At 37.9% G+C, this 18,595-nt stretch overlaps 2 protein-coding genes across 6 annotated transcripts in view; one reads left to right on the forward strand and one right to left on the reverse strand.

Moving 5' to 3' along the window:
* The window catches only part of ITFG1 (integrin alpha FG-GAP repeat containing 1), a 342,298-nt gene extending 324,054 nt beyond the window's left edge, over positions 1-18,244 (reverse strand). The window contains exons 1-5 of the mRNA XM_042920514.1: positions 18,001-18,244; positions 16,221-16,293; positions 10,133-10,278; positions 8,249-8,306; positions 6,716-6,790 (exon numbers count right to left, since the gene is read on the reverse strand). Coding sequence (XP_042776448.1) covers positions 6,716-6,790; positions 8,249-8,306; positions 10,133-10,278; positions 16,221-16,293; positions 18,001-18,208 — 560 coding nt within the window. The 5' untranslated portion in view covers positions 18,209-18,244. The remainder of the gene's footprint in view (positions 1-6,715; positions 6,791-8,248; positions 8,307-10,132; positions 10,279-16,220; positions 16,294-18,000) is intronic.
* Positions 18,245-18,392: 148 nt separating this feature from the next.
* The window catches only part of PHKB (phosphorylase kinase regulatory subunit beta), a 259,181-nt gene continuing 258,978 nt past the window's right edge, over positions 18,393-18,595 (forward strand). For 2 of the 5 annotated variants that reach the window (XM_042920513.1, XM_042920506.1), the window contains exon 1: positions 18,393-18,594. In XM_042920513.1, coding sequence (XP_042776447.1) covers positions 18,519-18,594 — 76 coding nt within the window. In that variant the 5' untranslated portion in view covers positions 18,393-18,518. The remainder of the gene's footprint in view (position 18,595) is intronic. The other 3 variants (XM_042920510.1, XM_042920507.1, XM_042920511.1) reach the window with 3 other exon arrangements.

Consider the following 18,595-nt stretch of genomic DNA (forward strand, 5'->3'; position numbering starts at 1 on the left):
AATAAAAATAAATAAATAAATAAACCAGAACAGGAGCTGATTCTTTGAAAAAATTAACAAAATTGACAAACAACTAGCCAGAATGATCAAAAAGAAAAATGAAAGGACCCAAATAAAATCATGAATGAAAGAGGAGAGATCACAAACAAACAACACTGCAGAAATACAAACAATAATAAGGGAACATTATGAGCAAATATATGCCAATAAAATGGGCAATATAGAAGAAATAGACAAATTCCTAGAAACATATAAACTCCCAAAACTGTAATAGGAAGAAAGAGAAAAACTGAACAGACCCATTATAACCGGTAAAGAGATTAAATCAGTAATCAACAATGTCCCAACAAACAACAGCCCAGGGCCGGATGGCTTTCCAGGGGTATTCTACCAAACATTTAAAGAAGAGTTAACACCTATTCTTTTGGAGATGTTCCCAAAAATAGAAATGGAAGAAAAACTTTCAAACTCATTCTACAAGGCTCCCAAAGCAATCTACCCATCCAATGCAATCCCTATCAAAATAACACCAGCATTCTTCACAGAGCTAGAACATACAATCCTAACATTTGTATGGAACTAGAAAAGACCCCAAATAGCCAAAGTAATGTTGAAAAAGAATACCAAAGCTGGAGGCATCACAATCCCAGATTTCAAGATGTATTACAAAGTTGTAATCATCAAGACAGTATGGTACTAGCACAAAAACAGACACACAGACCAATGGAACAGAATAGAGAACCCAGAAATGGACCCACAAACGTATGGACAATTAATCTTTGACAAAGCAGGAAAGAATATCCAATGGAAAAAAGACAGACTCTCCAGCAAATGGTGTGGGGAAAACTGAACAGTGACATGCAGAAGAATGAAACTGGACCACTTTCTTACACCATACATACAAAAAACCTCAAAATGGTTGAAAAGAACTAAATGTGACCCAGGAAGCCATCAAAATCCTAGAGGAAAAACAGGCAACAATGTCTTTGACCTCAGCTGCAGCAACTTCTTACTTGACATGTCTCAGGAGACAAGGGAAACAAAAGAAAAAATAAACTATTGGGACCTAATCAAGATAAAAAGCTTCTGTAGGGCAAAGGAAACAATCAGCAAAACTAAAAGGCCACTGATGGAATGGGAGAAGATATTTACAAATGAAATATTAGATAAAGAGTTACTATCCAAAATCTATAAAGAACTTATCACAATACCTAATAAACAAATAATCCAGTGAAGAAATGGGCAAAAGACATGAACAAATACTTTTCCAAAGAAGACATCCAGATGACTAACAGACACATGAAAAGATGCTCAACAGCCATCATCAGTTAAATACAAATCAAAACCACAATGAGATACCACCTCACACCTGTCAGAACAGCTAAAATTAACAACTTGGGCAACAATAGATTTTGGTGAGGATGAGGAGAAAGGGGAACCCTTTTGCACTGCTGGTGGGAATGCAAAGTGGTGCAGCCACTCTGGAAAACAGTGTGGAGGCTCTTCAAAAAATTGAAAATAGAACTATTCTATGAACCAGCAATTGCATTTCTAGGTATTTATCCAAAGGATACAGGAGTGCTGTTTTGAAGGGGCACATGCACCCCAATATTTACAGCAGCACTATTGACAATAGCCAAAGTATGGAAAGGGCCCAGATGTTCACTGATTGATGAATGAAGAAGAGGTGATATATGTATATACACATATATAGATCACATATACACATAATGCATATACTTTGCATATGAAATGTGACATTATATATATGTGTATATATATAATGGAATATTATTTGGTGATCAAAAAGAATGAAATCTTGCCTTTTAAAACAACATAGATGGAACTAGAGTGTATTATGCTAAGCGAAATAAGTCAAAGGCAAATATCTTATGACTTCATTCATATGTGGAATTTAAGATACAGAAGAGATGAACATAAGGGGAGGGAAGCAAAAATAACAAAAACTGGGAGGAAGAAAAACTGTAAGAGACTCTTAAATACAGAGAACAAACTGAGGGTTGCTGGAGGGGTGGTGGGTGGGGGGATGGGCTAAATGGGCAAGGGGCATTGAGGACACTTGCTGGGTTGGGCACTGGGTGTTACAGGTAAGTGATGTATCACTAAATTCTATTCCTGAAATCACTACACTATATGTTAACTAACTTGGATATAAATTAAAAATAATAAAAAAAGAAACAAACCCCAAAACATCTTAAATCATACATTTACAAACAAAAATTCACTTACATACAATACTGCCAACCAATACCTCAAACAAAGCAGTATCATTAATCACCAGAGAATTGTGGGTCATTTGACCCCTGAAAAGGCCTCTGAAAATAAAGCCCCAATCTTGATTTTGGCTCAGGTCATGATCCCAAGGTCGTGATTTTCAGCCGTATGTTGGGCTCTGCTCTGAACATGGAGCCTGCTTAAGATTCTTTCTCTCTCTCTCCCTCTCCCCTTCTCCCCTGCTTTCTCTCTTTCAAAAAGTTCCTGGTGGGACTCCAGAAAAATAACATTAGGGATCCTTAAGTAACATGCCATTTGAAATAATCACACCATATAAAATTCTGTCATCTCATAAAGCTTTTCACTATTTCTGTGGCTTAATTTTGAAAGGAAAAAGATTTAGATGAGAAACAGTGGGAAAATAAATGAATTTATCTCCAATAAAAAAGCTTCTTTAGGAAAAGAGGAAAGTTAGAAAACTGTTGTACTGATTCTAAGGAAATACCAATATTAAACTAATTTCTCAAGTTCTAATACATTCCATTCAAAAACAATGTTCCAAATATAAACGGTGTATAAGGTGAGAAGGGGTGAAGACTACTTGGGGAATAAGAGTATTTTCATATCTGAAAATATGAATCATCTCAAGCTTTTATTGTCAAGATTATGAATACTAATGCTAATTACAAAGTTAAAAGCTGCCTTGATGATCATTTGGTTCCTTTTGTGTCATAAATCTTTAACTTTCATATTTTTTCAAAAAATAGATTTGTAACACAATATCATTTCATTTCATTAAAGGCAATTATTTGCAATATTTTCCATAATGCATCAGCAAGCCAACAAAAGGAGCAGCAGTAAAAATGAAGGGGATTAAATAAGTCAGTAATTGGTATAAAGTGAGAAAAGATTACATGGAAAAATAGGGATTTATACCTCTTGGATTGAGACTAGCTAACTATATTTAAATAGAAAATATATATATATTTTTTGGCATTGGAGGAAAATTACTCATCTACATAACAGTTAAAAATGGCTGCTTTCGGGGCGCCTGGGTGGCTTGGTCAGTTAAGCGTCCGACTTCAGCTCAGGTCATGATCTCACGGTCCGTGAGTTCGAGCCCCGCGTCGGGCTCTGTGCTGACAGCTCAGAGCCTGGAGCCTGTTTCAGATTATGTGTCTCCCTCTGTCTCTGACCCTCCCCCGTTCATGCTCTGTCTCTCTCTGTCTCAAAAATAAATAAACGTTAAAAAAAAAAAAAAAAAAAAGGCTGCTTTCAGTGCCGCTAATATTCATTCAAAATTTTTATGCAATCACTTGTGAAGTAAACAGAGTATGGCAAAGTATTTATCACATACCTACATTAATATTCCCCAGTATACAACTTGGGCCTGACCCAGAAATGTGTTTGAACTCAGTACAGGAGTCCCAGAATTTGAAAAGACTAATATTACATTTGACTTTGATTAAAATTACAAGTACAAATGTTTTCACTTCAATACTTAATATTCTGAATGTTTTTGCAACATCAGTTTCAAACTCCCTTTTATAAAAAATGCTCATTGATCATAACCTCACATCATTGCAAAAGCCACCATAACACTTAATGGGTAGGTGTTATTTTTAAGTAATATGACACATGACTATTTCAAGTCATTATAAAGTGGGGTTGAGACACAAACCAAAGCCTCACCTTTGACCACTTAACACAGTTATCTCTGGCACCTCAGTAGATTCAGCATCCTTCCTGTCCCTGTTAGATAGCCCCCACTGTGCCAATGAAAAGGGATTCTTTTGCCTATTATCACTGTCTTCTTAGACTGACCATATGTACTTTTACTCCAGCCAAATCAGTAATGCTAATTTTACTTGTGGGCAATCTCCTATTCTTATTCCTAACTGGACCAGGTTACAAGCTGTGGGCTTTTCAGCACAATCCTATGGGAGCATTTAGCACTCTATTTAAAGATCATTGCAAATTTCCCACAAAATTAAGGTGTTGGCAAAATTTAATTAAATTTAAGATAATCTTGGGTCTACTGTGCCCATAAAACACAATATTTAAGTTGCAAAAATTAGGTTAGATTTCTTGATAAATAAGATTGGGTTTCCAATCAGAGGTCACATGAAAAGTCCCAAATGTCAATGCTGTGGCTTTTTCACTTATGTACCTGTACATATGTCTGTATTTGTAAAAGTGGTATGGCCTAAATATAATTTTCTTATTTTAGTCACACATTAATGCTTGCTCCCAAAGGGACATATTCAGCTTTCTGTTATCTGAATCATGATATTGCCAGGCTATAGTTATCCTAAAATGCTACTGACAGGAATTCTTTTCTGCTAAGTTATATAATTTCTTTCTCTAAACTGGAATTAAAATATCTTGGATACAAACTTGTTACTTATAATACAGTTAGCTATTATTGTTTAATCTGTATGAATGTTTAAATGAGAAATATCATAAAATACCAGGATATTACTATATTACTCCAGCGTACTAAAGTATGTCAGAATATAATGTCTAAAAAATAAAAGTGAATAAAAGTGAAAGTGAATTCTCCAGGTAGAATAAGTTTTAAAAGCTATCGTTTTTCAGGAAGCGACAGAGAAAAAATGAATGCAGAATTCAGAACAAGTAAATAAGCCATGACACTATCACATGATACTCTAAATAGTTTCCTTGTGGATTAAGTAGAAAATCCATAAAGACATTATTAGCTTTCCTTTCTGAATTAATAACAACAGCTGTTAAAAATTTTCAATTTCTAAAGATCAAATGACATATTAAAGGTATTCCAAGTATTTCTTTGACTAAAATAGAAATTACCATGAAACAAAGCAGGCCAGAAGTTACCATCATGTTCTCAATCACATGTATGCCTTTATTTACTTATGTGTTTTTAAGTTTTTATTTAAGTAATCTCTATACCTATGTGGGGCTCAAACTCACAACACTGGAATTGCACACTCTTCTGACTGAGCCAGCCAGGCGCCCCCCACATGTATGCCTTTAAAGAGAGGAAATGAAAAAGACAACTTCCTGAATAGTCCCAGCCCAAGGCAAATAAGCTGGGCTTGCCATGGTAGGGGTGGGCTGTGCCTTCCTCCAACCCCACCCACACACAGTTCCCCTAGACAGGGCCACAACAGACCAAGCAAGATCTCCATCCAATTGGTCTCTAGAGCAGGGCTCTCTTCAAACTTTTTCAAAGTTTGGGGGAAAAAACAGGTTTCTCATTCAAGATTCACAGTAAGTCCTTCAAAGGTCATTCTCCCTAGCATCAAAACACCCATATTCTTCATTGAAAACCTTCAGAAAGGGGCGCCTGGGTGGCTCAGTCGGTTAAGCATCCGACTTTGGCTCAGGTCATGATCTCGCGGTCCATGAGTTTGAGCCCTGCGTTGGGCTCTGTGCTGACCGCTCAGAGCCTGGAGCCTGTTTCAGATTCTGTCTCCCCCTCTCTCTCTGACCCTCCCCCGTTCATGCTCTGTCTCTCTCTGTCTCAAAAATAAATAAACGTTAAAAAAAATTTTTAAAAGAAAACCTTTAGAAAAAGTGATAGGAAATGTAACATTTTCTTCTCATAATACCTTAAATTTTGACAGTTTACTCATCTATGGGCTTATCAACCACAATTCAAAAGGTACATATAAAAATATACAACTTTTCCAAAACACAGAAAGGAAATTTGTTAGATTTCCAAACACTTGGGAAAGACAGAATGATAAAGGTAGTTCTCCACACTCACTGGAAAGTTAAAAAAGTAAATGTGTTCCGTATTCTTAAACTAAATTTTTGGCTTATCAGATACAGAAAAAATTAACCAAGCTGAAGGGATCTCATGAAAAGTATCTTGCTATAAATGTTAAGAGGCCAGTTCTTTTTAAGTCTAGAGGAATTATATCTTTGAATTGCAAAATTCCAAACAGATTTTCCAAAGAATGGCACACAAGGATAGTGAGAGAATCCCAGCATACATGTCAGTCAAGGATAAAGTATACTTGGAAAAATTTCCAGAGCTCAGAGGAGTGTTTACATTCTTGGGCAATTATTGATTGCTCAGTGAACAAATAAAAGGAAGAAGGAACAGGCTTATCAGTAAAAGGCTCAGAGATAAAATGACTAATGTGGAGAATCCAATCAAGACTGCAGGTATCCATTCTGTTCAAATTAAATCTTTCCTAAAAAACAATGAATGAACATTCAAATTGGGACCTGTAAAGTTTGTATCTCTAATTTCCAGAAGGATAAGTGGATTAAGCTGGCTCTACAAAGAGAGCAGTTGCAGATCAAATCCAAAACTGTGTGAGAAAGCTTATATGTCGACCAAATGCCCTTTTAAAAATCTCTAAGAGCATGGATTTCCAATGAGCTACGTTTTTCCCTAATGGTTAAAGCAATCAGTTTACACAGACACATAGTTCCTGTAGCAGCAATAAGTACAATTAATTACATGGTTATAATCATGTTTACTCACCCTCCCAATAATATCTGTGGCTGGCTGGATTCATTTGTAACACCAAATACATCAGGAATTAAATCACCATTGAAGCTGAAAAGAAAACATTAAAAACATTAAGCAGCTATTTCATAAAATTCTCATGTTCCAGCTTTAAAAGGAAAATAACCTTTGGGAGGTGTGGTAGAAATCACAATGCTCACCAGTTTCTGCTATAGTCAATAAAATGTCAGCAAAAGTGTCAGACATGTATTATTTCTAGGCCAAAGTGTTTGTTATTTATTACTGGACCTCCAGCCCTCCCTCTTTAAGCTGGTAGTAGCAATGAGACATGTGTTTCAGATGGTCCAGCTCCACAGATGACGGAGCCTCTGATATACCCTGAGTGATGGCACAGAGCAGAACCTACCACTGACCCACAGTGGACAGACACAAGATGTAAGAAATAAACTTTTGTTGTGGAATCTTAGGGTTGTCTATAGTTTCTGCATAACCTACCCTATTCTTGAGTGGTAAGAAAACAGTACGTGTTTCAGAATCATGACCCAAACTGTTTAGTTTAGATGGGCTGAGGAGAAATAACCCACAAAAGTAATTTCCAGCTGGTATAAAAATTCATACTGGCCATTGATTATTGCAACAACAATGAAAATATACACAACTATAAATGAAATCAAGCTGAGGGTCTTTATGGATTTATAGTTCAGACTTCTGATTGCCACTGACCTATTGGTATATGATTATTATTTTAATAACTGTATGAAAGGCAACAATGAAAACAAGAATGTGGCTGTACATTACTTTAGCTCTCGAAATGATCTGTGTGTCATTACCAAAAATTCTGACAGGAATTTGGATTACATTTATCCTGGTACATGAGTGTACTGTGAGGAATAATAACACTAAGGAAGAGCTTTATAAAAAGGATAAGCTGGGGCGCCTGGGTGGCTCAGTTGGTTGAACGTCGGACTTTGGCTCAGGTCATGGTCTTGCGGTCCCTGAATTTGAGCCTTGTGTCAGGCTATGTGCTGACAGCTCAGAGCCTGGAGCCTGCTTTGGATTCTGTGTCTCCCTCTCTCTGCACTTCCCCACTCAGCTCTCTCTCTCTCAAAAATATTAAAAAAATTGTTTTAATAAATTAAAAAAGGATAAGTTTCTCCTTAATATAGACATCTGTCTAAATTTCTGGAAGAAATCCCATACCATTCATAACTATCAATCAAGCACTAATAGTTTTACCCTGAAACAGATACCTTAATTCTTTGAGTAATGACATGGCTATAATCAACACAGATCCATAATGAAGATATTCAAAGCTACTGAAGCAAAAACAAAAACACAAAATTCTTCCTCTTTCCAAAATACTGAATTTCATTTTTCTTTTCCCTCCATCATGACAGATAAATATCATTTAATCAAGTACCAGCCTCTATCACCTTCAAAGGGAGAATGAATGTAGTGTCAATGCCATGTAGCAAAATAGTCTCTTATGTGAGAAATTTTATGTTTTTAAGTTTAAAATCATTCAAACGGTAGCAAGCACATACTTACTCCATAATTAGTGGTTCATCTTGAAAAGTCCTATTGAGTACAGTCATATTGTTAGGATCTGTATAGAAAAAAAAAAAAAAAAAAAAAAAATATATATATATATATATATATAAAAGGCACTTTCTATTATTTTAAATTTTTTTTAAAAAATGTTATTCATTTTTGAGACAGAGAGAGGAGAGAGAGACAGAGCATGAGTGGGGGAGGGGCAGAGAGAGAGGGACACAAAGAATCCAAACTAGGCTGCAGTCTCTAAGTCATCAGCACAGAGTCCAACGCAGGGCTTGAACCCATGAACTGTGAGATCATGACCTGAGCTGAAGTTGGACACTTAACTGTCTGAGCCACCCTGGAGCCCCTATGATTTTTGATATCTACACTTGGGGTAAAATATCTGCATTCTTTTCAACGTTCATCTCTAATTAATTCCAACAATTACTATTAACAAGACACTATAAATCTAACTTAAACAGACATCCAAGTTTGTAAAGACAAAATCCTGGGGTTCATTCTTTTTTTTAAGTTTATTTTGAGAGAGAGAGAGAGAGAGAGAGAGAGAGAATATGTGGAGCAGGAGCAGAGAGAAAATCACAAGCAGGCACTGCAACGGCAGCACAGTGAGCCACCCAGACACCAATGGGGTTCATTCTATAGTTAAAACCATTACAAGAACTTTTTTTTAGAGGCTGCAATCTAAAAATCTTAGGTGAGTTTTCTTTAAATACAAATTTAGCAGTTGGCAATATGCACAAAACTACTTGATTCTAAAATATCCATGCTTATGTACACAAAATGCTTTACACATGGTACTATTTCTTCAGATATTTATTGACTGAATTAATTTGAAGTATTGAAACTACTGCTTAAGTTCAAATGTTACCAAAAACACAACTGCATCCCTTCCACCCCACCCTGAAAACTGGCCCCATGAACAAAGTCATCTATTTAGTTATAATTAATTGGTTTTTCAGATAAGTTCTGAAAGTTTAGGGGTGGATATAGTAGACTGACTCTCAATCTCCGCTACAACCTTTTTGTGCTTTTCTGTACTGGGAGGGACTAGAAACCAAAATAACTATTCTCACGTATCTTTGCATCTGAGATTCTGAATAAGATGTAAGCCTTGACAATCAGATACACTCTGAGTTTTGGAAGCTAGGAGTGAAATGAAAGCTGTGTCTCTGCTATTTCTACCTCAGTGTCTGATCATTGAATTTGTGAGTATCAAGAGGCAGGGTGCAGGGTAACCATTTGGCTGGTGAGGGTCACAGCAGACACAATGTCATCCTAATAGTTATTGTGTAATTGGCCATGTTCTGACAGTAAAAAGCCTTCCTTGAAGGCTTTGGGGATCGTTCCTGAAAGGTCAACCTAGAACGTGTTCTTTAGCCATCCCAATAATTCCATAGGCCATAAAAATCCTTTAATAATTCTCTCTCTTAAGTTAGCAAGAGCAGAGTTTGTTCAACCCCAGACTAGTCCTGGGTTGCAAAATAAAAAAATTGACTTTTAAAAAAGTTTTACAATTACTGATTTTTTGTTGTTGTTGTTAAGTTTAAATGTTTATTTTTGAAGAGTGAGAGAGAGGGAGGGAGCAGAGGAGGGGCAGAGAGAAAGGGGGACAGAGGATCAGAAGCAGACCTGTGCTGACAGTAGTGAGCCTGATGTGGGGCTCGAACTCACAACTGAGAGAAAATGACCTGAGCTGAAGTCGGATGCTCAACCAACTGAGCCACCCAGATGCCCCTACAATTAGACTCTTAAGAACTGCATTACTGAACTGATTTCAGAACAATATTTTTGTTACATTTACCTAAGAATAAAAGGCATATTCTTCCTTTAATATCCAAAGACACATATTAAGAACTCTTAAAACAAATTCACCTAATGTTTGATTTTGTCCCCAGAAGATAACAGCTCCCAATTCACTGCTGGCATGATTTTTGGGAAGATACGTCAGGAGGACATCCATTTGTGAGTCTCCATCATAATCCCCCGGGACTACACTTGTTATCAATGCACTGTGATTCCTATAAGAAACACACATTTTAAGGTATCTAGTCAGTCTATAATAGAAAAGGACAACATCTCTATATCTGTACTACATACAAATATTTTCAATGCAAAATTTAAAGTTTCACATTAATTTTATTCTCATCTTTAATATCTTATTATCTTTCATGTATGTAAGCCTCCTTGGTCTACAAAATAATTCAGGATGAAGGTAGAGCTATCTTAAATAAAAAATCTAAAACATTTCAAAAGAAAGCACAGTTAAAAAAAAAAAAAAGAAAGCACAGTTTTACATTCATGCACTGCTTAATATAGTCCTTTTACTTAGTTCTTTTGTCAAGGACACTAGTGCATTTGGCTGGCTTATAAGAAATAGAGGCTCAGGGTGCCTGGGTGGCTCACTTGGTTAAGCATCCGACTTCACCTCAGTTCATGATCTCACGGCTCAAGGGTTTAAGCCTCGCATCAGGCTCTGTGCTGACAGCTCAGAGCCTGGAACCTGCTTCAGATTCTGTGTCTCCCTCTCTCTGTCCCTCCCTGGCTCGTGCTCTGTCTCTCTCTCAAAAATAAATAAACTTTAAAAAAAAAAACTTAAAAAAAAAAAAAAAGAAATGGAAGCTCATAATCAATTGTTAAAGCACTGTCACTTTATCAGTTAAAAGGTATTATTTGTGAAATATTTAATTTTGGATTTTAATGCAGATTTGAAATTTTACAGTGAAAATTAATCATTTTATTTCTGAAAGATATTCAATATTCACAATGGAAAATAAGTTCTTTTTACTAAACCTGGCAATATACTGTCAAAACACATATACCTAATACTACGTTATTAAAGTGAAATAATTCTGAATTTATTTATATTAACATTGAAAACGTAAAGCATGTCTTGTCATAACGCAGTTTGAATAACCCAACCAAAAAAATAGGCCTTGTGTTCAATTTATATTTAATTCCATTTAGAGCAAATAGCAAGGCAGCAAGTTTTCAAATATATAATTATTTTGAAAATACCATCAAAGTTCTAAAAATATATATATCAGATTTTATTTAAGATGAAAATGAGAAAAATACTGAAAAGGTTAAATAGGGTGAAGAAAAACAATACTATAGATTTATCATGATGCATCTACCTACTGTGTCCCACACATTACATCAATGCTTAACAGCTATTAACTGATAAGTTTCCAAACCTGAAATAGGTACGGTCATTCTTATTGAATGGACTAGGAAACTGAAGTTTGTAGCAATTAAGTAGCTAAACCTAAAAGCTAATAGCAAACTACTAGTAGCTAGAAATTCAAATTGTGTCAGTCTCTAAAATTGATTTTCATTATGATAAAATCATTTTGGTAATGCCAATTTCCTCAAATAATTCCAATAAAACTTTAACTTTTCCATGAAAAATACCTGGTATTTAAAAATGATGATACAGCAACCATACACGCTACTATGAGATACAGTAGCAAACTATATCTAATGGTGGAGGCCTCTTCATGTGCATGTGTACATATGTATCCACAATAACATATACTGCACATACTTGGCAGTAATACCTGTCTATATATATTCATAATTTGGGGCTAAAAATATTCTGGAGTAGATAGAAATATATTACAAAGGATTAGATGGAAATTTAACATAATCAATAGGTTTTTTTCTTTTTCTTTTTAAATTTTTTAATGTTTGCTTATTTTTGAGAGACAGAGTGCAAGCGGGGTAGGGGCAGACAGAGAGGGAGATACAGAATCTGAAGCAGGCTCCAAGCTCTGAGCTATCTATCAGCACAGAGCCGGACCCGGGGCTCAAACTCACCAACCATGAGATCATGACCTGAGCTGAAGTCGGAAGCTTAACAGACTGAGCCACCCAGGCGCCCCAACCTAATCAAGGTTTTATTGTCATAAATACCCAGCTTCTTTATGATTGTAAAAATACAAAGTAGAAGCATTTAAAGATATGAGATTAACTCATGTGTTTATCTTTTCTTCTTTCAAAGAATCCACTAAAATTATATGGAATGAACTTTAAAAACAAAAAAGGTATAGCCCCTCAGAAACAAAGAGATCACGAAGGAAGATATTGATAACGGACTTACAATGGCAAGGAAACTGTAAGCTAAAGTGTCTGAAGGTAAAGTCTTAAGAAGAAAAGCTTTTGGCCCAGAACACCTGAGAGGCTCAGAATTTGGAGTCATCAGAAATTGTGAAACACAAGAGTGATGCAGAAGGCTGAATACAGGTTAAACTGAAAGTCTGTATTGTGAGTGATGGTCCCTTCTCTGTCTCTCTCTCTTAGCAAGACAAGGACCACAGAGTTTATTAATCATGCATTAGAGAGTTAAATTACAACAGAGGGTAAGGTTTTAGCCATAAGCTAAAAACAGGGGGTTAATGGAAAGTCTACAGAAGGAACAGTTTGACCCTTCCTCCAGCTCTACCCTATTCCTGGACTGCTAGTCAGCCAGGAACATGACCACAGGGCAAGAGACAGGCGACATGTTCAACCATGCAAAGACTTTCCAATTAGTTCTTTATTGCCTTACTCTTAAATATGATATCCCTGCTTTTTGAAGAAAACTATGAATATCAAAGAGAGCCAAAAAATAGCAATAAAGAATCTGAACAAAACAGTAAGATGAATAAAGAAACTTCAAATTACACTTGAAGACATAAGAGAAGAACGTATGTCCATAAAACAAAAAGAAACAGCCTGCTTAAAAAAGGATAATAAGAGAACAAAGAAAACTTCTTGGAGATAAAAAATATGACAGCTAAAATAAAAAATTCAATAGAAGGCTTAAAATAAAAGTGAGAACACTTCCTAGAAAGGGAAACAAAATGAAATGACAAAAACACAGATAAAATGAAGGAATAAAGGTTGGACTCAGCAGTCCAATAACAAAGTGATAAGAATCCTGATAGAACAAATAAATTACTAAATAAATAAGAACATTTCAAAAAGCCCCCAAGATAGAAGCTTCCAGTTTGAAGGGATCCACTTAATACCCAGTATAATAAATAAAAAATAATCTATATCAAGGTACAACATCATGAAATACCAAAACAAAAGGGATAGAGAGACCCTAATAGCTTCCAAAATTAAAAATAAAACAAGTCACATTAGAAGGATTAGAAGAAAGAAAAGCAATGGATTTTAAAATAGCAACCCATGAAGCTAGAAGACTATAGGCCAATGAAATTATTAAGAGTAAAAAAATTGGGGGACATTGAACATACCATACATTCTATCTCAGGAATTTCCTAAAGGATGCATTCCAGGGAAGTAAATGAAGAAGCTAAGAATAAAATGGCACAGGATCCAAGAAAGAGGGATCCAACAAAGAACAGCAAAGGGAAAGTCTCCAAATACTAACCTTGCAGAAGGCTTAAAAATGAACTGATTGGGCAGAAGTGTATAGGACTCAAAGGGGAAAACAAAATGTACAATAGATATTTGGCCGATATGCAACATCTACCAAGAAATTAAGGATACGTACACAGAAAACTATGCAATTGATTGTTTTCAAGTTTATTTATTTTGAGAGGGAGAAAAAAGGAGTGTGAGTGTGCACATGAGCGGGAGAGGGGCAGAAAGAAAAGGAGAGAGAGAAGCCTAAGCAGGCTCCTCCTGTCAGCATGCAGCCCAACTCAGGCCTCCATCCCATGAAGAGTGAGATAATGAGCTGAGCTGAAATCAAGAGTCGGAAGCTTGACCAACTGAGCCACCAGGCGCCCCTGCAATTGATTTTAAAAAGCAACCATTTACAGCAGGAGGAAAAACGCTACAGAAATGAAATACGGGGGTGCCTGGGTGGCTCAGCTGGTTGGGCGTCTGACTTTGACTTGGGTCATGATCTTGTGGTCTATGAGTTTGAGCACGTTGGGCTCTGTGCTGACAGCTCAGAGCCTGGAGCCTGCTTCGGATTCTGTGTCTCTCTCTCTCTGTCTACACCTCCCCTGCTCGTGCGCTCTCTCTCTCTCTCTCAAAAATAAATAAACATTAAAAAAAATAAAAAAAAAAATGAAATACTGTATGCTTCTTGGTTCTGAAGTGCACAGAATCTACATGGTCAAAATGTAAACAATGTTTATTGATTTAACTAAAAATATGATATAATGATAATTGAGATGATATAATTTAAAGATGGTAAACCCTCATCTATGCTAACAAAAATCCAAGAGATAAAGATAATTACTAAAGAGATTACAGTGTAAAAGCTTATTTTAAAATACGGAAATAAGCACCAGAAAAAAATAGCTTAAGTTTTTAAAAGTGGTTGCATCTGAGAAAGGAACAAGGGAGCGGGGGAAGTAAAGAATGAAGGAGAGTTATTTATACTTTGAAAAATATTCTTTTAGGTTTTTGGGTTTTTTTTGAGGGGGGAGGGGCAGGGAGTGAGAAGGAGAGAATCCCACGCAGGCTCTGTGCTGTCAGCACCGAGCCCAAAGCGGGGCTTGAACCCGTGAACCCGTGAGATTATGACCTGAGCTGAAACAAAGAATCGGATGCTTAACTGACTGAGCCACCCAGAAGCCCCATATGCTTTGAAAGATATTCTAAATAAATAAAATAAAAACAAGTTTCTAAATTGTAATAGTATAGAAAACAACACTGCATTTGTTAATCAAGAAGATGAAATGAATTGGGATTTTTTTTTTTTAACTTAGTGGAACCCTAGTCCTTTGTAGTTCAAACATTTCTTTCCAAGAAAAATCATTTGTAAGCAAGTCATTTCTTGTATATAATATTTATCTTTCTGTTCCCACTCCAAGCATGCTGATATCCAGTACGTAGGAAAATTTCTCACTAGGGTAAGTTTCTGTTTGTCCATTTAAAACTTTCCTTTCAATGTTCTAACTTAAGGCCATTTTTTAAAACATAAGTGTGAGTTTAAATATTGTAGACTCTGGGCAGTTATTAACCCACAAAGGAATTTAAATTTTTTTTAAACCATTTCCTAAGTAACCTCTGATCTTTCTGTAAACCAATTCATCCTGCACATGGTTAACAAGTAAATAAACTTAAAATACTGTTGTTTTTTCATCTCTCCTTTAAACAACAACCTATCATTCTCCACTTCTCATGGGATTGGGTTCAAACTCTTTCTGATATTTATGAAGGTTCCTAGTCTGCCCTAATCTCATCTTCTTGGTCCAAAACTCTCCAAAGTACACCCTACACTTCTGTTAGGTAAATCTTTCCACCTCCTCTTCACAATATGCTTACTGCCATCTTGTTAATGCTGTGTCGCCAAACTTGAAAGCCCTTACCTAAATTGTACTGAAGTTCACTGAAATTTTGTAACTTTCTGGAAGCTTCCACCTTAGTATGCACTAACTCATTTCTTCTTCCTTGAACCATCCAGCAATCAATCCTTGCTTCTATGTTTCAAAACTGTGCTGGCTCACTACTGAAGATCACTGAGTTTCAGGCAATGCCAGTCATATAAATGAAAGAACTATTATTTGAATATTTAAAGACTTCTGCTTGATTTAAATTCCTTCAAAATAAACCTTAAAAAACTCATCACCTACAAGTCAACAAACAAAAAGAAATTAGAACACCTCTTCCCCAGTGCAAATGAAGCCCCCCTCTCACCCTCAATACATAGTTGACCTGACAAGCCTGTGTTCCCACCGGCACACTCAAGATGAGGGACAATCCCCAACACATTCATGAAGGGGTACTATATTGCTAGAGAATGAAGGGTGTTTATGCAGGAACAGATGTGATCTACTCAAATTTATTAATTTGTTTTCAAAAGTAAATGACTTTTAAACTTTGGTATATTCACTATTTTTCCTAACTAATTACTTGCTACTCACACCTCATAACTAGTGGTTTTGTGTCAACACAGTTAAATAAAATTGATTTCAAAGACAACCCAACTAGCTATTACATATCAATCATTACAGTAATGATTGTTTTTTATAGGAACAGATACATTTGTACTTACTTCAAGGATATTTTTACTTTGGGTTTAAAATAGGGTGCATTCTGGTCTGCCAAAAAGACGATTAAATCATTTCCTAAAAGAAGCGAATACATGATATTAGAAAAGTTTCTAGGTAACACCTCCAATCAGTAGTTACAAAAAGCTTTTCTGGGTGCTGTTCTTAACAATAACATTTTCATTTTACTCTAGTTACTATGCCCTTTCAAGGTGAGTCCTACCTGTCTAATGGAATGGAGATACCTAATAGTATATCACAAATTCAATGTTAAAAAAGTAGCAGAGAAATAGGAAGGATGAACAATTGGTCAAAACAAACTGAAACCAATGGCTTTTTGCCAGGAATCAGATCAGTTGACTTAACCATGTAAAGAACACACCTTTTAATTATAGTATATGTCAAGCCTTGTTTCCCCAAGAACATGACCCCTTATAAGCTGTTTAGTTCATCACGCAGATGCATCACACCAAGGACACAGGAACTCCTACTGTAGGTATCTGACTAGTAACAAGGACATGACTACATACTTAAGAAGAAAAAGATGTATCCTCCAAGACCCTCCTCTTGTGGCTCCTATGGAACCATTCCCTAGGATGGTGCATCTTTGGAACTCATTGGATACATTCAGGAGGACTCATTGAACAGACTTTTGAAATGGTTTAATTAAACCCAAGCCATCTTTAATGTTAAGAGGAGAGTCTCTGCATCCAGTTTGGATGGAGTAGCTAGGGGTTTGATAGTGTGCACCTTTCTTGCAATAGATACATAGTCATACAAAGACAGGAAAAATATACAGGGTCCCCAGGGGGTTCTGGTATCGTGGCAACAGCCCAAGAAACCTAAGCCAAGATCCTGTTAGTTGAGTTCTGTATAAACCCGCTTCACCTCCTTCCTTCATGGCCTTGACCTACCCAGTTTTGTGGGTACTCAAAAGAATGCTAAGACCCTCTAATACCCGTGGTCAGCATCAAAATTTACAGTAAAGTTTGTTTAGTGATGTTTAGTTAAAGCAAAGAACTCCTAAGAACCTCGAGTTGACAAGGAAAGCAGAGATTTGGAAGACAACGGTGGTGACCAAAGTGAGGAAAAGGTCAGGTGCATATGAAAGACTAGACAGCTCAGGAGGGAGAAGAACCTACAGTTTGAGAATCTTTTCCCAAGGAGACACTGAGTTTATCAGTGGCCCCTGCAAAATGCTTGTGTGAGCTGTGGAGTGTTTAGGGCGTTGGGGAGTGGGGAGTAGGTTCAAAGAAAGCTGGGACCATGAAAAAGAGGAGGGGCAGGTGAATAAGGCAAATGAGGTAGGTAAAAGTCCCCTATGAGAAGACACTGTCAAGTTGCATCTTTTCCAGTTTATGAAAGGGGAAGGAGAATTGAAGAAGTAAAGCAGGAAGGAACGAAAGGACTTTAGGAGGGAACGCAGAGGCAAGCTACAAAGACTCCTGGGAATCAGGAAGGACTTTGAAAGGCAGGTGATTCCATGCGGAGGAGGGGGTACGTAGGTGAAGGCCTACGGCTTCTCAGGAAAAAAAAAAAAAACTGGGGTGTTTCCAGGACTTATGTGGGTAAATAAAACTGTGGGGTGGTCAGGCCAGGACAAGGGGCTGGAAAACATGGAGAGAACGGGCAAACTGCAAAGGATGCTGGAGATAAAGGGAGAGACAGGGTCGGGAGAGAAGGGTTGGGAAATGCAGGAAGAGTGGCCATCCGGGCTAAGGGTGTGGGGTACACCGGGAGGGGCACAGGGACAGCGGACAGAGGGAGGGCCGGGCAAGCACTGACTTTCCCGCAGCACGAAGAGGTCCGTCTGCTTGTCGGAGTTGAGGTCTCCGAAGGCCGCCAGGGTGCCCCAGGCCTCGACCCCAAAGAGCTCGGCTGTGACGTTGTGCAGCGCCCGCGCCGGGACCGGCCCGACTCCCAGCAGTGCGAGCCCCCCAAGCAGCAGCGCCAGCAGCGCCCAGGAGCTCGGCAGCCGGCCCGCCGCCGCCATGGCAGCCCCTCGGCCCCCGCCCGCCGGCCCAGTGCCGCGCTTGACGGCAGCCGGAAAGCACCGTGCTGCCGACCAAGAGAGAAAGCGCACAGCCGCCCCGCCCTTACGAGCCGCCACCGGCTCCCCTCTCACTTTCCCTTAGAACTACACCTCTGACTCTTGGGAGGCCGTGAAGCTGGGTCGAAAATCGCCCCTGCGTTCACTTCCGGCCGGCGCGCCTCCCGACAGTGTCGTGCGTGGGGGCGGGGCCGGCCGGGCGGAGCTGACAGTCGGCGTTTGGGGCGGTGGCAAAGGCGGCGGCCTGAGAGAGATGGTGGGGGCGGCGGGGCTCATGGCTGAAGGGAACTGGAAGGTGTTGGAGCGAAGAGCCCGGGCCAAGCGCTCAGG

The sequence above is a fragment of the Panthera leo genome, chromosome E2 (assembly GCF_018350215.1).
Source record: "Panthera leo isolate Ple1 chromosome E2, P.leo_Ple1_pat1.1, whole genome shotgun sequence".
Lineage (NCBI taxonomy): Eukaryota > Metazoa > Chordata > Mammalia > Carnivora > Felidae > Panthera > Panthera leo.